The sequence below is a fragment of the Taeniopygia guttata genome, chromosome 12 (genome assembly GCF_048771995.1).
Source record: "Taeniopygia guttata chromosome 12, bTaeGut7.mat, whole genome shotgun sequence".
In the NCBI taxonomy this organism is placed as follows: domain Eukaryota; kingdom Metazoa; phylum Chordata; class Aves; order Passeriformes; family Estrildidae; genus Taeniopygia; species Taeniopygia guttata.
In genome coordinates, this window is record NC_133037.1 from 8,757,538 (window position 1) to 8,778,217 (window position 20,680).

The 20,680-nt window shown below is 49.4% G+C and overlaps 2 protein-coding genes across 2 annotated transcripts; one reads left to right on the forward strand and one right to left on the reverse strand.

Annotated features, from left to right (window-relative positions):
* Positions 1-62: 62 nt before the first annotated feature.
* Positions 63-20,626, forward strand: P4HTM (prolyl 4-hydroxylase, transmembrane). Its single transcript, XM_030282951.4, has 9 exons — positions 63-3,532; positions 3,602-3,683; positions 12,817-13,007; positions 13,996-14,092; positions 16,099-16,261; positions 17,867-18,052; positions 18,444-18,534; positions 18,911-19,034; positions 20,307-20,626. Exons 1-9 carry the CDS (start codon positions 2,924-2,926, stop codon positions 20,528-20,530), a joined length of 1,767 nt encoding a protein of 588 aa, XP_030138811.4. The 5' UTR covers positions 63-2,923; the 3' UTR covers positions 20,531-20,626.
* LOC115496930 (secreted frizzled-related protein 5-like) lies at positions 5,502-11,812 on the reverse strand. The gene is made up of 4 exons (XM_072934759.1): positions 10,394-11,812; positions 9,503-9,675; positions 8,500-8,589; positions 5,502-7,398 (listed from the first exon to the last, which is right to left on the reverse strand). Exons 1-4 carry the CDS (start codon positions 10,702-10,704, stop codon positions 7,073-7,075), a joined length of 900 nt encoding a protein of 299 aa, XP_072790860.1. The 5' UTR covers positions 10,705-11,812; the 3' UTR covers positions 5,502-7,072.
* Positions 20,627-20,680: the final 54 nt, after the last annotated feature.

Consider the following 20,680-nt stretch of genomic DNA (forward strand, 5'->3'; position numbering starts at 1 on the left):
ATCTCAGCTAGATTTTCCAATGCTCCTTTAACCAGGGCGTTGCAGCATTGGCATTGCATGAGGAGAGTGGCTGGTGTTAAGGGTGGCTGCTGCTGTGTCTGGCCTGACAGTGTCAGCAGTGGCCGTAATTCAGTATGATCACATGTGACATCTCTTTTTCTTGTAAATCAGCTGTGCAAAATCCATCTACACAAACAAAAGCAAACAGAGGAATTGTAGGGGACAGACCAGGTTAACATTGGGGGATATGCTTGAGTTTGAGAGAAATTGAGAGAAATCTGATTCTGCATTTGATGAATTTAGGTCTTCCATGTAGATTTTTTCTTTACTTGTTTTTGTGGGGAGGATGTTGTATTGCCAAAGTGAGTGATGAGGGAGTAGTAGCATACAGTTGTTAATCAAGGCTTGGGGCTTTTGCAGAGTGAAAGAAATCATATTATAAGAGTGCCATGCAGCCTGATAAAGATTATTTGTGCCTGCTGGGTAGCATGGCTGAGAAAAATTGATCTTTTTCATTAAAGTGAGACTAAACACCACTACATTATGAAGAGGAAAGATTATGTACAACACACTCCCTGGCACGTGTTGGCAATGTGGACGAGCTCTTGAATACAGGTGCACTGATTGTGCAGAGCCTGCACCAAGCCAGGCAGAAAATTAACTAGCAAAATTAATTTATTTGTATATTAGTATTGATGCTGGTGGGAACTTACAGAAAATTGATTGTTAGGAGCATGTGGAGCTTTTTTATTAACATTCTCTTTTCTAATGTAAAATATACACTAAAATAAAAATATGAAATCCTAGTTCATCTTAGTAGGGATTAACATGAAAAAGGTTACTTAAATGCTGACTCTTGCCTGTTTGCTAAAGGAAGCAGGCCATATATTAGGATTTCACAGATATCGATGTCACTTGCACCAGGAGCTTGTTGTTTGCAGCCAGTAAGGTGCAGCTGTTGTCTCATCTGAAGAAATTTTCACCTCTGTGGGGAACTCATGGGATTCTCTTCTATGATGTATTTGGAAGTGTTGCCTTTGATGCATCCCTGTATTGTTCTTATGCAATGTCACTTGATAAAGATTAAACTGGAGGGGGGAAAAGTGCTAAATTCCTGCGTGTCAGAATAAGCTAACTCCACTGCTGGAGCCTCTTTCATGTACCTGAGACATGTGACCCAGGTATTTGCAGCAGGTGTAATTGGGCTCATAGATTCTATCAAGACTAATGTATTACTTTAAAGAAGGAGTAGCTGTCATAGTAGCTAATCCTATGGCCATGCTTGTTGTACACAGCAGAAGATTTCAAACTGAGAGGCCTTTTCCTTCCTCCCTTCCATCCCTGGTGTGGGATCTATCCTCAGGGAACAAGGGAATGCGCTGCGAGGAGCTGCTGGCCATGGAGTGAGTGTTACAGCAGAAGCAGCTGAGGCTTGTGGAGAGATGGCTGGAGTCAGGGAGCAGGGCAGGTCTGTGGTTTCTGGGAGCAGCTGCTGGCTGTGCAAGAGATCTCCATAGCCATGGCTCCTTATGTTCCTGCTTTTTCTGTTCTGGCTCCCCTCGAGGCTGGAGCTATAGAGATAGAACTGGCCTTGCTCCAGCCACTGTCTCTTGATTTCATTCCTTACTCTGCACCCAGTAGCAGCCTCTCTGTGCCCTCCTCATGATACATCCTAGAGGTCAGCCTCTCTTCCTCTCCCCTTCCCAAACAATTGTCTTGGCATGCTGCTTCCACAGGAAGGGATGGTGGAGGGATGAAGGTTTGCTGAGACTGTGCAGTTTGCAGTGAATAGAGCCGATGTTTAAACTATTCTTTAAAAATGTAATGTGCAAAGTACTGATTAAGATAAAAGCTGGTGTTCTTGTTGTCTAAGCATAACTATCTTAACACCCAATCCCTTTGCAGAGCAGCTATGTGGAGTTCCCTAATCCCAAAGAATTTTCACTTGTTACATCATTGTCCAGCTTTGAGCTAAATGAGAATGAGGTTTTGTCTCCTTCCCTCCTTCCTTCCCTGCCTCCCTCTTCTATGCCCCCACAAAATATTTTGCTATGAATCCTTGTTTGTAGACAAGCCAGACCATATAGCTGTGGCAAGGCTTACTGAACAGGCTGCTGAGATGCTTGGCTGAGGAACAGTAATAAAGATTGCACAGTGCACCCACTAATTCTTTCCAATTTTCTGAAACTAGAGCTTTGTCACAGTTGCATTTATTTTTAAACAAAACATCCTTTCTGAAAATGGCGAAAGCCCTGGGTTGCACCCACAAATCCTATTGCCATACTCTGGGAAAACAATAGGACTTGCTTTTGCAGCCCAGGCAGGACCACTTCTGTATTGGTGTTGTACAGAAAGTCATGGTCTTCAAGACAAAGTGTGCAGGGCACAGGGGGTGCTGGCTCTGTGTGTAAGGTGAATGACATTGTTCAGGAGGCAGGTGACAGGAAGGAAATGGGGGTTCTTAACACCAAAAGAAAAGACCATTTTTTCTTCCTCTAATAAATACATGGCCCTCTTTGTGTTAGCAAGGTAATAAAAAGTGGCTCAGGAGTCATTAATTCTGAGGTACAAGTTTCCCTTTGATGCATTACTGCTACAGACATGGAATGTTTGCTCTCCTTTTTCTTTTTTGCGCTTGTTTCCAGCTCCTGTGCCAGCCCGACACTTCTCCATCCTTGCGTCTCTTTTTATTTGGGCTTCGCTTGTGTTAGTGCATTGGCTGCCTCATCTCTATTCGTCCTCAGGCTTCCCAGACTGTAACAAAACGTTTTCTACTGACACCATAAACTGCATGACTGCTGCCCTGCGCAGCGAAGTCTCTGTGCCCGCCCGCAGATGGGGCAGCAGGAGGTTTCTGTACTCTACTCTTGCACTCTAAATTTTAGACTTTTTAAGCAGGTGAAAAATAGAACTTTATTTTTAAATGAGGCACTTGTTCTGGGAATTCCTTTCTCGGCCTCTGTCTGGTCGGGGTTGTGAGACAGCGTTGAGGTGTGTGGGAGGGCACAGGACTGCTCCCACCCCTCGCTTTTCTTCGCAGTCACCGGAGAGGGGCAGGGGCGGCGGAAACCGCCCGGGAGACGGTTGCCAGAGGTGTGCCCGTGGTTTATTTGAAATAAATTGTGACTTTCTAACTTCGGCAGTGTCCCGGCTCTTCTTGGCGGCGGGCCGGGGCGGGCCGGGGGCTGTGTCGCTGTGGCGCCGCTGTGCCCGCCCCGCGCTGACGCAGCGCCCGCCGGGCCGGGCCGTTGCCGCGGTGACGCGGGGCCGGGCGGCCGCGGCGATGGCGGCGGCGGAGGCGCGGGCCGAGGGGCCCCCGCTGCCCGGCCCGCCGGGGGGCCGCCCGCGGCCCGTCTGCTCCCGCCCCTACTTCCTCGTCCTCATGGTCTTCGCGCACCTCTACGTCCTCAACGTCCTGGGGCTGCTGCTCTTCGTGCACCTCAGCGCCGGCGAGCCCGGCGGGCCGCCCGCCGCCCCCCCGCCGCCGCCGCCGCCGCCCGCCCGCGCCCTCCCGCGCCTCGAGGGCATCAAGGCAAGGCCGCGACCGGGGACCGGGGCCGGGGCCGTGAGCGCCGGGCGCTGACCGCTGCTCTCCCCGCAGGTCGGCCACACGCAGCGGGTGGAGCTGGTGCCCGGCAGGGCCCACGCTGTGCGCACCCTCAGCCTCAAGCCGCTGCTGTTCGGTGAGTACCGGCCCCGCCGGGGCCGCTCTGCCGGGCCGGGCACGCCGGGAGCGCGGTGGGTGTCCGCCCTGACGGCGGAGCGGGGGGTGTGCGTGTCTGTCTGACACCGCCGCTGTCTCACACCCACTCGGGGGAAAATGACTCCCCGCGGCTTGGCATCACCTCCCTGTGCTGCTGTTCCTTGGGGCTGCGTTAAAAGGAGCGTGGTATCGCTGAAGGTATGTCGATGCAAAATTCGCAGAGGTTATGTGTTCTGCGTGGCCCACTTTGAAGAATTTGGAAGATGAACCGTTCCAGGTTTTTCAGGTTTCTGTACAGTATTAGGAATAGACACCAGATCGCTGGCAAGAACCTTGAAGGAGCTGCTCAATACCAGGAAAGGACGAACTTTTGTTAATAAATTATGAAAAAAACAATTTAGTATTGATGCTTCAGCACTGAGAAAACGAGTGACAGGAGAATTTATAGATTTAAATTTTTCCACCATTTTGTGTCCTGTTCTAGATTTATCTCTATTTTTGGCTTCTCTGATACACAACCACACAATATCTGCCTTGCAGATATTTTAAAATCTTCTTTACCTTTCTGTGATGCTTTGCTGTCACTGGTCAACTCTCATTAATTTAACTCTGTGTACTGGAAAGCCACTGACAATATACTAAATAATTTGAGGGGAAAGAGTCAATCATTACAAAATTCCTACTATTGCAAAGTCAGAGAAAACCTGTTGTTTCTGGAAAGATAGCATAGAGAATCAGATGCTTTCTCATTTATAAACAGAGGGATTTTTTCTGATTCCAAATAGATCATATACATTAAAAACATCACCATTAAATTCTTAGTGGATTTCTGTCTGACATTCACTAAATAGACACACCAACCTGGAGCTGATAACCCCACAGCATCACAAAACTGGTGTCATTACCAGAGCCACAGCCTGAGGCAATTGCTCTGGTTTTCACTGGGAAAACTCCTGTTTCCTCTTTCCCTGCCTTTCCAGTACCACTGAAGTGAAACAGTTGGTCCTGGTCCGCAAGGAAGGTGCTGAAGATGATAAAAGGCAGGTTTGTCCTGGCAGCAGTAATCCTGCAATTTTTAGCTTCTTGTTCTAGCACCTCCATTGGTTTTGAGGGAAGCTTTGCACCATGAGGATGCCAGCAGAGACAGCAACAGACATTCCACCATTTGAGATGCCACAAGTCTGTTCTCCTTTGTCCTCTGATAAGGGGTCCCTTATTTAGAAACTGCAAGTTGCAAGACAAGTCTTATCTCCTGGATGAACCTGACAGGAGCCAGCTCTGACCTTAGAAGACTTCTAGAGACTTCTCTATGCAAGCAGTACCAATTCATTGCATCTTTGTTGCTTAAATTAGTGGAGGTTTTAACTTGATTGTGTTTGGTAAATATAGAAGCCCTTAGCAAAGTTTCTGGGGATTTAAGATGTAGTGCTGCAGCATACAAGAGCCAGTTTAGGGAAACAGTGCCTGATCTATCATCTTTGCTCTCAGCAGAGCAGGCTGCAGTGGGACCACAGCAGCAGACGCTCATGAATGATTTAATGTGTTCTCTGGACTTCAGAGCACGGGCTGGGCACTGTAGGGGAACTTTAGGCTTGGTTTTTAGTTGTGGGCAAGTCACATCTGTATGGAACACAATGTATTTTATGGAGCTATGAAAAAATCCCTGCCCTATTTTTCCCCCCTCTGGCTACAAGACATCATTTCTAAAGCTTGTAAATCAGACCATCTGTGCAGTTTTCAGTTGGGAAACAGTAGTAATCAAATAGCCCTACTAATGAAAAACAAATCAGACAAAGCCTTTTCAACCTTCAGAGCTTTTATGTGTTTTGTTTTCCAAAGGCAGTCTGTTCCAAAGATACTGCCATTGCAGGGACCACCTGACAGCAGAATCAGTGGATTGGGCAGCGGTTTCTAAGACAAGACAGTGGAGAGGAATAAAAATAGGAAATTTGGCTGTGTTTTTCTTCTGAGCCTCAGGGAAGAGAAGTAAGCACCGCTCAAATGTCAGGGCGCAGCTGAATTGCAGTGAGTGTCTGAGCGCTGTTCAGCCCACAGCAGTGTGAGGGGGAGCCCGCGGCGTGGGCTGCTGCTGTGCCTTGTGAACACGGGGAGGCAATGTGGCTCCAGCAGACCGGCTGTCTCTGCACGGCCAACGCTGCAGGCCTCACCAGCAAGGCAGAAAGCATTCCTCCCAAAGGCTGGTTTTTAACGCTTCTTTTGGTTTTTTATTTCAGCCACAGGTTTCAACCAATATAGAAAACTTTCCACGGACAGTGCATTGTTAGGCGGTAGAAATCCGACTTGTTTCCTCATTTGGGGATTTGCTGTTTTCTGCTCTGTGGTCTGGAGCACAGTGTGTGCCCCTGCAGGGAGTCACAGTCCTGCTTGAGTGAGATAGTGAGCTGCAGAGAATCTGGTGAGACTGAGTTTTCCAGTATTTTCTATCTTCCTTATGTACAGGTGGAAGGCCAGGCAGCTGTGGAAGGTTTCTCCCCTGCTCCCATATCAAAACTGCAATATCCTACTGTGCTGGGGCTGAGCAAAGCTGCTGTTCACACCAAAGCAGAGCTTTGAACACCTGATGTCTCACTCACACTCTGCTTTTCTTAAGGTTCTTGTGATATCCTCAGTTACCAGAATCTTCTGATCCACACTGAATTTCTGATTGAAAAATAGTTTTTTCCCTGTTATGTAGAAACCCTCAGCTATCTGCTCTGTGCCTGTCCTGCTTGAGAATTGCTGTTTCCTTTTGCTGTCTGGATGCTCATCAACTCTCAGTGCAGGAAGCTGAAGGGACAGCCTGACTCAAGAGCAGAGTTCAGCATGCAGTTGGGCTGGGCATAGCTGAAGCAGGTTCCTCTCCCTGTTAATTTACCTCAGACTGTTCAAGAGTAAAGTATTTGCTCCATTACACAAAAAGTATCACTTCACAGTCAGGGAGACTTTCATGTAATCTCTGAACAGAAAGCAGGTAGGTACTTGGACAGCATCAATGTCTCAGGGTCAAATAATGAATCTGAAATACAGCTCCGATAATGAGAACTAGAAGGAACTGTTATTAAAGGTTTCTTCTAGTTTGTCCTCACCTGCATCATTTTGTTGTGATGTTGGATCCTACGCAAAGCTGAACATAGCATGTCCTGGATCTACAGAGCAGTGTGAGAGGAACACGTTAAACCTGCATCCTTAAGCTCTGTCTTGGTAAAACAGGGATCTGTAGTGAAGCCCTATCTGTGCACTATGACTGCTTCAAATCACCTAGAAATATCACTGTACATCTCCAAAACACCACCTGCCAGGGAAAGGAGTTTTCTAGCCATAGGGAAGGGAGCAGTTTCTTATTGCTGGAATTGAGATTTTTCAGACCTTCTATCCCGCCTGTTCGGGGCAGCGGTGATGTTTCCACCTGCGCACTGCTTGGTGCAGGTTCCTGTTCCTCTTCTGCCAGGCATAGGCCTTGTTCACCACCACTTTGTCACTCTGTACTTCACCACTTACAACGAAGACCCCTGCCTGAGTGCCTCGCATGATGTTGTGGGCGCAGGTGGCATCTATGTCCAGCCACTGCTGGAGCCTGGCAGGGATTTCAGTTCTGAGGAGTGGCCCATGCTTCAGCACCTCCACTTTGGATGGATCCAGGTCAAAGTCCGAGATGGTGGTGGTGGTGTTCCTCCTCAGGATTCGGATTTTCACTGCTGCAGGAGTTGGAAAAAGAGCTGTTAGTTCTGTTTACTCTTCATAGCTCTCTCCTTCTTCAAGACATGAGACAGCCCAAGGCTTCTCTGCTGTCTCTGTAATGTGGGGAGGTATCTGACCAAGCTTTTGCAGCTGCAGTGAACTTGTAAAAGTTCTCATTTGAGGTTAGTTTCCAGTACTGAGCACTGTTCTTAGAATCACAGAATTATTTAGGTTGGAAAGTACCTCAAAGATCAAGTTTAACCACTGACCCAGCACTGCCCAGTTCACCACTAAACCATGTCCTCAAGTGCCACAACCACATGTCTTTCAAATACCTTCAGTTGTGGTGACTCAAGCCCTTTCCTGGGCAGCCTGTTCCAGTGCTTGATAACTCTTTTGGTGAATACATTTTTCCTATTACCCAATCTGAACCTCTCATTGCAGCTTGAAGCCATTTCCTCTTGTTACGTAGGAGAAAAGGCCTTCTCCTCAATCCATTTCCCTTCTAAGAGGGGCAGAGATGTATCAGTACCACTGCAGAAACCCTGGAGGAGTCATGGGCACAAGCAAGCAGATGCATCAACGTCCTGGTCTTATGCAAATTACTTGACTTTTCTCTGAGTGGGGATTTCAGAAAGTGACATGACTCTATATGTGTGCCTGAATGCAGGACAGTATCTTGAAAAATTCCTGCCATCTGATTGTGCCGCACTAGTACTGCTGCTTGCTTGGGCTAGGACAGAGACAGTCACAATACTAGAACAACACTATTAAAGTTCGAAATAGCTGGTGTGGAATTTGCTAAAGATTCTTACAGGCATTGATTGAAATGTTTGTCTGCAAGGGAAAACCAGAATACTTCTTGTTTGTAGCACTCACAGGCCAAAACCAAACCAGAGCCCACAGAAATAAATCAGGTCTTCACTTTCAGTGCTGCCTGGAGCTGGTTCCTCCTGCTACCTTACAGGTAAGGTGGAAACTGAAAATCCCTGGGATCTGCTGTGAAAGTTGCAGTTTCTCCAAGTCAGTTATGTGATGGCAAAGCTGTTTTCTGTCCATGCCACTGCTTGGCTGTTGGAGGCAATGGTGGCAGTTAAGAGGAAGAGGAGTGTACTCACCAAAATCATTTGCACAGAGGCTTTCCAGGATCTCCCTGGCAGTGCTGGCCTCCTCAAGCTCACAGTCCTTGCAGCTGGCTCGGGGCACTGCTGCAAGAGAAATTAGGTTATAACACCCTTGTCAAGCTTCACTGGAAAAGGCACAATGAAATGTTGAGCTCTGCAAGTGGTGGCTTGCTGTTTCTTAGTGATGCTTCTTCCTGAACTACCCAGGCCCTGGAGAGGTACCTCAGACAGGCGAGGTGGGAAATCTTAGACTCTCCTTCCTGTGAAGGCAGACACTGCTTGTCATGCTTTGTTCAGGCTTGTGTGTGTTGCTGCATGTTAAAGCAGCGGTGAAAATGCTTAACGAAGATCTCCTAATATGGATGAAACAGCAAAACCAGTGGTATGGCCAGACTCCATCCAGTGATGCTGAAAGATGTTGAAATGTCTGTTCTCCCCTTAACTGCTCTTGAATCTCCCCCAGTGTTCATCAGTATCTGGGTGTTAATTGAGTCCTTCAGACAGACTTTTTCCCAGTGTAACTCATGTCTGCAGAAGCTCATGTCCCTTCATGTTGTTTCTAATGTTTACAGAGAAGGCTTGCAAAACATTTCTTTTTGCGTGTTTTTAAGCCCTAGACACAGCTGAAAGATCTGGGCTGCTGCTCCATAGCTCCACTGGAAGCACATCTCGCTGCTGGGAGTCTGCACTCCATGAGCTCTCCCACTGTGCCTGGGCCGGAGGCTTTGCAGCCTTTCCTCCCCCTGCCCCAAACCCTGCGGGGTCTGATGGCACCCAGGGAGCTAATGAATACAGCAGAGAGAGGAACAAGCCACAGCCAATGTCATGCTAATTTTCTATACACGGTTCCCAGAGAGAACAAAACTAGAATTTGATTTTTTTTTTTTTAAATACAGCTTAAACCCAGAAATATGCAGAATAGAAACAAGTCATAGGATCATCCTTTTGAGCTTTCAGTGTTATATATGGAAAAATACATTAAGAAAAAACCTCTTACTTCTCCTGCTTGAGGAATTTTCATCCATGGAGACTGCTGCAATGCACAGTTCATGATCTGCAGGGAACTTGTTGCAGTTGAGGATTTCGGGCCAGGGATAGCCATAACAAGCCATGACGGGCGCACAGCTTCTCTTGACGGCTTCGCAGAGGCTGCGGCAGGGATAGATGAGCCTGGGGAGGGGATGGGTGTTCAGTGCCTCTCTATGCCTGCTAGGAGGCTGAGAGTCGAGCCCTAACACCACTGCCGCTGCACAGGGCTGTGTTGAAGGGTTAACAGGCAGTTTGGGGACTTTTCTTTGAACATTCATGTCCAGGAAGCAAGCAAAGAATTTCTGAGGACAGGAGGGATGAGGCAAGCTGCCAGAAGTCTTTCACCTTAGGGATCTTCTCTGGTTGTGCAATTACTGCTTACCTTTACAGGTGCCTGCAAAATTTCCTTAGCAGCTCTATATTTTCAAAACTGCACCTCAAAACTGGGAATTTCTTCTGCTGCTGGAGCAGCTGGGAAACTGAGAAACCATATGTTCGGGGCAGGAGTGGGGTGAGGGGCTGCACAGGAGGTGGGAGGTGAAGCTGGTATGTGCCAGCAGCTACTGCAGTGTATGAGGGGCTGGCCAGGGCATGTGGCAGCAGTGCCTGGGGTGAGAGAGCAGAAGAACCCCAAGGAGGGAACATATTTCTGCTCCTGTGATGTGAAATGCTCATGTTTTGCTTTCAGAGGGATGTTCCCTGCTGAGTAATCCAATTTTCCCTTGCCGAGAGCAGTAGCGCTGCTTCTTGGGGGCTGCATAGATCACACCAAATGCATTTTCTCTCAGGAGGCACACGGAGTTGTGCTCCTGAGGGGAGTTAACTGTTACAGCTGAAATAACTCATAAAAGCATCTTACCTGTCCAAACAGATCGGTGCAAAGAGGGAGCAGAGGAAAATCCTAGCGTCTGGGTGGCACTCCCTGGCTAGCAGGGGCAGCCAGCTGGAAGACTGCTGGATGACTTCTGTCATGGTCTCGTGCTCCAGCAGGTTGGGAATCCTCATCTCGGAGTAGCCGATGTCGTAGCACAAGGCCATGCGGTGTGGGATGGGCATGCAGCTGGAGGATCTCCTCAGGTAGCTGGCCCAGGCACCTGGAGAGCCCCAGAGCAGCAGGCGTGCCAGGAGACCCAGGAGCCACGGGCCACCCAACCTCGAGGACGTGACCATGCTTGGAGCAAGTGAACCAGCAGCACACCCCCGGACTGAGCTGCTCCTGACTGTGGAATGCCTTTTATAGCCTACCAGCCACCTCTTTGTCAATCCATCCTCATTAAGTGCGGCCCTTTCAGAGCCCTCATGGGGAAGACAATGCTCCAATTTTCATTTGCCAGCGGCCCCGATTGTTTGTATTTTAGCAGGGGTTTGGCTTAGATCAGCAGGTGTGGAAATGAGGGCAGTTGGGGAGGGGTGAATGACTTGGCCCATGTGTCTTGGGGCTCTTTCAGCCAAGATTGAATCTCTGTTTGACACCAGTGCTCCAACCCATCCCCTTTCTCTTGCTCCAGGATTAGTCATTATTTCATAAACCGTAATGTTTTCCTCTCTTTTGTTTTTTGTAAAAGCAATCAAGTGTTGCTTAAAGTCAATTAGGAGGCATTTGTTTAGCTGGATCTATTGTTGAGCAGGCAGGGAGATAGGATGGTCTCACAGCCACAAGTTAACTGTTTAGGAGAGCTGGGGGCAGAGAGGAACTAATTTGCAGCTGTGGAGCCAAGTTGTTTGCAGACAGGATTGGTAGCACTCAGCTGGAAACCCCCTCACCTTGCAACATGCATGACCACACACTTTCCAGTTAACAGAATTCCTACTCCATTCTGAAATTCCCTTACTACCACTGAAGAATGGAATTGTTCTTTCTCCAGCACATAATTAAATTCCATAAACCATCATTATTGTAGCCCAGTTTGGGGAACTGGAAGTACTGAGGGTGTTGGTTGCCAGTGCACATGGTTCATTTGGACCTGGTGCTGTGCCATGAGGTTCAAACTGGTTAGTAGAAGCTCCAGCTCTGAAGCATCCTCTGGCACAAGGACCCTGTGCTGCCTGTGGCAGAAATTGTTTCCTTGGAGTGTGTTATGGATACAGCTGGCTGCATTGTGTTCCTGGGGCTTCCCAGGAACAGCTCATTTTCTACAGGGCTGGTTCTGGTCTGTGCTTAGCAGGAAGCCAACTGCTTATTGACAGCTTGAGCCAATAGGGTTGATTGCAGGTCATGAAAGTAATTAATGTTCTCCCTCCATTTGAGGATTGCTGTTGTAGTTGATTTATAACGTGTCCTTGGTACATACCTGCAGGAGCTCCAGGGATCTGCAATTTGGAGAGCAGGGCCTTGGGTCTAGGAGCACTTAACCTGTCCTGCATTGGTGGTTTTTCTTCCCCTTTTCAAAAATCACAGCAGCTGGTAACAAGGTCACCATAGCTGTGACAGACAGCAGCCAGGAGGATCCTCTGAACCTCCTGGGCCACAGTGTAACTGCTCTGGAATGGGACCTTGCTAGTGCTGTCCAAGTGTGTCCAGTGTACCATGCAGCTAGAAGTCTCCTAGCTTCATGGTCATCAGTGGATTTCTCTGCACTTTAATTTGCTTGGGATTGTGGAATTTCCTGATTACTGCTGGGTTTGTGCTGAAAGAAAAGCTGGAGATACCTGCATACTCCATGTGCAGTATTTTCCTCTTTAACATTGCGTTTGAAGACCATTTTTAGTGGGGGATCAAGAGAATGAGTGGGAGCAAGTTAGAATTTTTCTCCTTTCTGTTTGAGTTTCATAATAGAGCACTGTGCCATGCTCCCCTGCAAGGGGTTTGGTTTTGTACAAAGTGCCATCCACTCCACATGAGAGCAAGGAAGTCTGAAACCCTGGCCATCACCACTGCCTGCTGTAATGATTCTTGACCTCCCTTCCGGTAAAGCAACAGTTCCCAGACTGTGATCCACATGGCACCTTTGAAATGGTAATATGCACTGATATGCACGTGTTTGTTCACTCCTTTGTCCATTGTGGTATCTGTGAGAGAGTTTAAGGGCTTGACCCCAGGATCCAAACATTTAGGAACTGCTGCTATAAAAATACCTACCTCCAGCAGCTCAGGTGCGTGGTGTATGCTCTTTGAGAGCCCTTCTGGTAGAAGGGTGGATGTTTTTGAATGTCCCAAACTTAGTTCCTAAATTTTCCCCCTACCTATTTTGATTTTTTTTTTTCCTGAGACTCCTGCTACCAGCATTGGATCCCACTGTAACAGTTCCTCAGTCTCTGTTCCTGCTCACACTTTTTCTGCAGAAATCCCTGACTTCCTGACAGAGGAGGAGTGCAAGCTCATTGTCCATCTGGCAAAGCTAAAGGGACTACAGAAGAGCCAGATCCTACCAACAGAGGACTATGAGGAAGCCATGGAAATGATCGAAATCAGCCAAATGGACATTTTTAATCTGCTGGATCACAATCAGGATGGGCAGCTGCAGCTCAAAGAGGTAGAGTGTGGGACAGACTGGGGAAGGTTTGCTGGAGACCCTCTGGCACATCCCCTCATCAGGTGCTTTCTTGGTTGCTCATGTGCTTGGGTGGGGCCAGACCCCAGGATATACCAATCACAATTTGCTTAATTTTATGCCTCAGAATTTGTGCTGGTCTTCATAATGGAAGTTTCTGGGCAATGTGCAGCAGTTGTCATGCTATTGGGAGTCCTTGGCAGGACATGTGTGTTTTGAATATGATGGATAAAATGTTCCTGTGCTGTGGGTTGTTGCCTCTTGCTGTGTGTCCTGGGAAGTGAGTTTGTCACGTAGGCCCTGCTTTGTGCAGCTTGTGGGGAACTTACTGTGTGAATTCACAAGCCCCAGCAAAGCCACCCCTATTGATGAGACGAGGGGAATAATAATCTCTTGTCCACAGCTCTTCAGCACCCTTGCCCTGTATGGCAGGGTGCACCAGGGCAAGTACTGACAGTTCAAGTGTGTCCCTCAACAGGCTCCCATTTCAGGTGAAACTGGGAGTCTGAACCATCCTGTGCACCATGAGTGCTGTGGAGTATGGGCAGCTGTGCCAGTGACAGCCCAGGGCAAGGCTTCTTTCCCTGGAGGTCAGAGCCTGCTGAGAGCTGTTCAGGCTTCTGCATCTCTCTGTACATGTTGAAGGGAAGAATTCTGTTGCAAGCCCTTACCTTGGACAGGTAAAAGCATTCATTCATCAATATCAGTATTATCATCAATAGCTTTACTTTCCCTTCAAGAGAAAGCTGTGCTCTCATTTGCCGTGACCTAAACTGGAAATAACAGCACTCATCAGCAACACTCTGTGTGTGGCTGCCAGATGATTCTCACTGCAATCATCTTTCTGCAGAAATGGGCTGATGCCTGTGTGGCTGATGTGCTGTGGAGGAGATCGCACCAGACCTCATGCAGGGATTCTCAGGAGTGCAAGAAACCAGTGGGTTTTTTTTGATCCATTTATGAATTTCAGGTGTTGACCCATACCCGGCTTGGAAATGGCAGGTGGATGACCCCTGAGAACATCCGGGAGATGTACACAGCGGTCAAAGCTGATCCTGATGGGAATGGTAAGAGCAGCTCCATGGGAATCCCTTCACCCTCAGCACCTTGGATGCCTTGCACAGCCATATGGGGGAGAGCAAGAGCTATGTCCCTGCCCAGGCCTTCTTCTCTAGCTGAATTTTTGGAAGGGAAGTAGCGCTGCCCTAGACACCTTCTCAGGGAAGTAAATGCAGGGTAAACCTCTTACTGCAGCGTTCCTGCTCCTACATCCTACATCACCAATCTAGCAGCTAATTGGTCCCACTGCCTGGGCTTGGATCTTGCTGGAGCAGGACCAGACCACAGCTCTGCACTCCCTTTCCCCTGTCAGACCTGCCTTGGTTCATGCCCTGCTGTAACAGGATCTTAGGATCTTCTGACTACAGACCTCCTGTTACCTGGGATGCAGGTGTACAGACACACATTGCATGCCCCCCTGTTTTCAGGGAGACTTTTGCAGCAGGCCAGAGGCTCGTGTCACTGTGAGGGGAGAGTGGAATAAGTTGAGGTGGGGTGATCTTGTCTGTCAGCCTTTGGCGCTGACCCCCATCTCTGCCACTGCAGCCTCTCTGTATTCCATGAGGCCACTTCTGCCCCTCCTGCCCCGGTCTACCAAGGGCTCCTGCTGGTCCGGACATACACTCTAACCTCTGCTGCTCTAATTAGAGTGGCCTCAATTAAGCAACACTCCATTTCCTAATCAAATTAAGTCTCTTCCAGTGACCTGGCATTGAGAGCTGCCCAGGAGGAGCTGCTTTGGAGTTGAAGCAGTAGCAGTGTGAATGCATAAATATCCGGAGGGCACCCTGTGCAACTCTCCTCCAGGCTGGTGGCATTCTTGGCAGGGTTATGACTGAGTCCTCAGTGGCTTTTCCACCATTCTGGACATTAACAAATGAAAGTCTCTGTCTTGCAGCCTGTTAAAGGGCTGTTGGCAAGAACTTGCTTCCAGAGTGCTGCTTCCCTCTGTTGTTAGATTGGTACATGACACTGAGAGACCAGGTCACAACCTGGATGTGGCACTGTGTCATCAAAGACTGTGGGGAGTAAGGGGAAGTGTGGACAGAGAGACACAAGGAATAATAACAATGGATCATTTGGTCATGACCTGAGGACATAGCACCTGAGGAAGTGTCCCTGGCTGACCCTTGTGGCTGGTCCTTCCTCCTGCCAGGAGTGCTCATGCCCAGGGAGCAGAGCTGGCACCCAGCAGCACTGGGTTTGCTGCCTGAGCGAGCTCCTCTTCCAGCCCATGGTGTGTGCAGGGCAGCCCAGGGCAGTGCACTGCATGCTGCTATCAGGGACCTGTGCAAGGCTTCCCTTCTCCAGAAAGAGGAAAAACAAATGTGAGGATTTTCCTGAAGCTGACAAAGGCAAGAGTCCACTCCTTGCTGATTCCAGTTGAGTGCAAACAAGAAATACCTGTTTTAGGAGAAACTGTTTTATACCTCTTGTTTTTCTGTTATTTCTATTTACGCAAGACCATACTGTCATGTATTCCTCATTTATGTTTTGTAGTTACACAAATGCATGAGAATGTACTGCTTGTTTTGGGTTTGGCTTTTTCTTAATTACCCTGCAAGGTCATATAGAAGATGTGGTCGGAGGTCGTGCTCTGTCCTTAAACATGTTGATTTAAATATCTACAAAGCCTCAAGACATTGAGTAGCACAGACTTTCTTGTGCATATCAGAACTGTAGTGTCTATTTCTCTCTTTTGATATATCGATTTGTGTGTTTCAGGAACTTTTTAAAGTTTAAAATGGTGTTTTGCTTGTCCCAGTTCTGACACTGCACAATTCACTGTCAGGTTGCTCTGTGTCCTCTGCTGCAGGCGAGAGCATTGCAGGAGCCCATGATCATGGGCAGAAGGGGCACTGCCTGTGGTGTGGTGGACACAGTGGACCCTGACTGGGGTCTGTGTGAGGAGGAATGCAGTTTCTTCAGTGCCCTCAGCTGGTGTTTCTCTGAGTACAGGATGCAAGAACTATTCCCTGCACCAGAGTGAGGTGGCTTTTCTCTGTTCCCATAGGTGTGCTAAGTTTGGAGGAGTTCAAGCAGTTGAATATCCGTGATTTCCACAAGTACATGGGAAACCAGAAAGTGAAGATGAGTGACTTGGTGCGCAACAGCCAGCACACCTGGCTGTACCAGGGCGAGGGGGCACACCAGGTCATGAGAGCCATTCGGCAAAGGTAAGGGCCAGGGAGCTGAGGGGAGGCTGGGTTTGGTAGGCACAAACATCACCTGTGTGCTGGGAGAGGCAGTGGCAGACTTGCTAATATTCACACTTCCTAGTTGTGTGAAAAGTCCTTGGGGTATAAAGAGCAATGAACACATATACAAAATGGAGAGAGGAGGTTTTCATTAGAAGAAGAATTTGCATTGTCTGTGGAAAGGGAAAAAGAAAAATCGAGCCTTTCAGCATCTCCATTCACTTTTGGGAACAGCCCTATAAAACCAGGAAGATTTGGCAGTATATGAAATCATTCATTCTAATTAGTAACTGAGCTTACTGGGAGAAACTGCCCGTTTCCAATGCTGTCTGGGTGCCAGCAGTTACTGTCATTTGCTTTAGTTACTCATGCATTTCACTGAATTTTGTCTTTGCTGTTCAGAGCTGACTTTTTAAAAAGCACGACTTCACCTTAAATTAATCAAGTTAGTTTAATCCTCCAAGTACACATATTGTAGGGCAGCTCATGGCAGATGGGAAAACATCTTACCTTTCCCTTCATCTCAGATTTGGTACTGGGAAGAGCTGAAGCCCAGCATGAAAGCTAAATCACGTAGTGAGTTTCAGATAATTGGCTGGAGACTCGCTTGTTCTTGTGGTGCTGGTCCTCACCCAGAACGTGGGTGGGTAAAATCTGTCCTGAGGCCTGAAAAACAGCTGTTGGCCACCCCTTTTCTTCAGTGCATTTCAGTGGGAAAATGGGGTCACATATTGCCTTGATTAGAGCAGACTGTGGCTGCCCCTTCTCTGTGCCAGCTAGCCAGCACACACAGGCATACTCTGCAGCTCTGCAGCTGGCCACTGTCAGGAGGAGGTGAAGACACAGCCCTGAAGGAGGCTGTTAGTCCTGCCTGGGACCAGGCAGCGCCTGCAGGGGCTTTGCTGTCCTACCCAGGTGCCACATGCTCCTTGCACCTGCCCCAAGGGCTTCACCGGTCCAGATTCTCAGAGCTCTGAGTGTTCTTTGGCAGGTCTCAAGACGTACCTGCTTGCCTTGGGGATGATCTCAGATGTAGCAGTGGAAAAATCCCAGAGCAGGAGGGCTCCGGTCTCCTTGATCACTTCCAGTGCCCCTCTGCCCTGGGGGAGGCTGCTGAAAAGGCAACAGGGAAAGGTGAGTTAGGTGACAAGACTGTTCCTAGAGCTAGTCTCTCGTTCACTCTCAGCAGGGGTCCTGTGCTTTACTAACTGTCCCTGAGGTCTGTAGGTGGTGTGCAGGAGTCCAGAGAAGTGATGAGATGGCACATGAAGGCTCCAGGGACATGCACAGAAGGGATCTTGCTGAGCAAGCAAAGGCTTCCTGAGAGCAGTCCTGCTAGAGATGCTTTCTTCAGTTTTGTTTTGGTTTTTTTTTTAACCTTGATGAGGGTTTTCTGAGCCGATGGTGATGGTACAACAGATGAGTGAGGACCTGGTTGTCTCTTGGCATGCTCGCTGCAGCCCATCCGTCTCTCCGGTCTTTTGGGGAAGGGGGTTCTCTTTCTCTGGGTTTATGCACTGCTTGGGAGTAGTGGCTGACAAGGGTGAGGATGGCTTCCCACTCACCTGCTCTGCTCTTCCCCAGGGTAATGCGCCTCACTCGCTTGCCCCCCGAGATTGTGGAGCACAGCGAGCCCCTCCAGGTTGTGCGGTACGACCAAGGAGGGCACTACCACGCCCACATGGACAGCGGCCCCGTGTTCCCTGAGACTGCCTGCAGCCACACGAAGCTTGTTGCCAATGAAAGCGCTCCCTTTGAGACCTCCTGCCGGTAAGCTCTGCCCTGAACACGTTAGACTAGGAGTGTGAAGAGCCATTTTGCCTGGGACTCAGTGCTCAGGCTGTGGGCTCACAAACCAGCTCAGGACATCAGAGGCATGAAGGGGTTTTAAAGGGGAGGTGGGCAAATCCTGTGGGTCCACGCACGGAAGGCGCAGTGGATGGGTCTGCCCCTGCAGAGCCTACAAGCACACTCATTACTCTGGGTAGGGGTTTCTTTGTTGTCCTCGTGTTACTCTTGGAGGAAAGCTGATGGTGTAAATCATGTGCCATGTGACATCTTGGAGGAGCCCCTGTATTTATGGTGGAGCGACAGGGCATGGGGAGCCCCTGTGTATCTCCTCCTGCTCCAGATGTGTCTCCTGACAGTCTCTGTCTTGCAGGTATGTGACCGTGCTGTTCTACCTGAACAATGTGACTGGGGGAGGTGAAACAGTCTTTCCTATCGCTGATAACAGGACGTACGAAGAGATGGTAAATGAACCTCGCCTATGTGTTACCCCTGGGGATTCTGAGTCCCTCTTTGAATGTCTTTATTCATTGTGCCTGCAGAAGGGGTCTGGTGTATTAGGTTGGTGTGCATTAGCATTTGTAGCTCTGACAGCTTAGCTCCCCCTGCTCAGAGGTGTGAGGTGTCAGGCAAAGTGTTAAGAAATGGCAGCTGCTCAGAAACAGGTTATGAACTTCCTGGGGCCTGAAACTGTCTGCTCCAGGTGGGTTATGAAAGCTCCTGCATCAACTTTAAGCCAACCTGTGGAGCACTCAGGCAAGGGTGAGGAGCAGGGGCAATCCAGTGCATGTGCCTTGTTCCAGCCCTGTTTGTGACATTTTCCCTGTGTTTTCTCTCCAGTCTTTGATCCAGAACGACATTGACCTGCGAGATACTCGGAAAAACTGTGACAAGGGCAATTTGCGAGTGAAACCTCAGCAAGGCACTGCTGTCTTCTGGTACAACTACCTGTCAGATGGAGAAGGTACAGGCTCACTTCAAAACTGGGCTCTTGGGAGTGGTGGTACTGCAGTAGGTGACAGCCATCGTCTCCTTGCTGCAGCTGGGAGCTCAAAGAACAACCAAAAAAAGGGTGGTAGCTGCCTGCTAGTGGGAACTGTAGAGTCTTTTTGTCAACAGCTGAGTAGGAGCTTCCTGACTCTGAAAGGCCTTTGTTTACAGGCAGTAGGTCAGTGGCTCCTGATGTCTTTGGGGGACAGGACTAGCTAGCAAACAAAGACCTTGGCTGCACTCACCATCACCAGCTGCCTTCCATCCCACTGTGCAAGCTGAAACTCCTGCTGGAACGGGGTCTGCAATTCAAAATGTGTCACTGATGTGGTGTTGCCCAAAGGGGTGGGGAGGGGAGGTAGACAAAGGCACAGCCATCAGCTCTGCAGCATGAGGACACATGAGCCACCCCATGCCACACTTGGGGCCAATGCCTGCTTTGTAGCTCAGCCGCAGCCCTGTGATGTGTCCTTGGGGCTGTTTTTGTCACGAAGCACAGTGCAGTTTTCCCTGACAGGCTGGGAATTAACATGAATCTTCAAGGCTGCTGGTGAGTATGGCTCCAGAGGGTTTCCATGGCAGATTTTGAGCTTTGGTGGGAGAAAAGAGTGTAGCGTCTCTGGTCCCCTGAGAGCAGCCCGTTTCCCTCTCTAGAAAATCCACAGAGGAAGTCACAAGACCAGTGTTTGGACTCTTGGGTGACAATACCAAGAACTGTCGCTCTCCTGTTAGAAGAGCCCTGTTGTGTTTTTATGAGCAATTTTTTCCTAAATGGAAAGTGGCTGCTGATGCAAGTGTGCCACAGAAAAACAATAGGATCGTTGTAAACAGGTTATTTAGAACTGCTGAAATGCAATCTCTAGAATGGCTGCAAGCCTCTGGCTTCCACGGGCATTCTAGTGTACCCATCTCTTCTGTGCTAGCCTTCCTTTTTCCAAAAGAGCTGAGAAAAACAGGCTGTGATCTGGATTGTGAGAGCCACTTGTGCTGAGTAGAGATGGAGGCAGTGGGCATTTTGCACTCAGGGAGTCTGCCCTGATGAACTCCTTATAGGCACTAGGGTGAGATGGCACTAAGATGGAGGGTTGCCAGGAAAAGTAACTGCTGGGAGATGTATCTGAGCTCAAATCCAAGCAGGTAGTGCAGGCAGGAGAGATGGCATTGGTGTTCGCTGGCCATGTGTCCCTGTGTGGTCCCAGCTGTGCTGCCCTCCTATGCCACCGTCTAACGGGGCTCTGCTCCACAGGCTGGGTGGGGGAGCTGGACGACTTCGCTCTGCACGGGGGCTGCCTGGTCACCCAAGGCACCAAGTGGATCGCCAACAACTGGATCAACGTGGACCCCAACCGGCGGCGGCAGCAGCAGTTCCAGCAGGAGATGGAGCGCGTTGCGGGGTCAGCGGCGGGGGCCGGAGCCCCGGGCGAGTGGACGGTGGACAAGGCGTACAGCGGGGTGCACCTGGAGCTGTAGTGGCGGGAGTGCCGCCCGCGTGCGCGCCACCGCTTCCCGCGCGGGCCGAGCGCGCGGCGGGGCCGCGTCGCGCGCCAATAAAGCGTGGAGACACGGGCGCCGCGTGCGCGTGCTCGGGGCGGGGCCGGCCAATGGGCGGGGGCGGGGCGG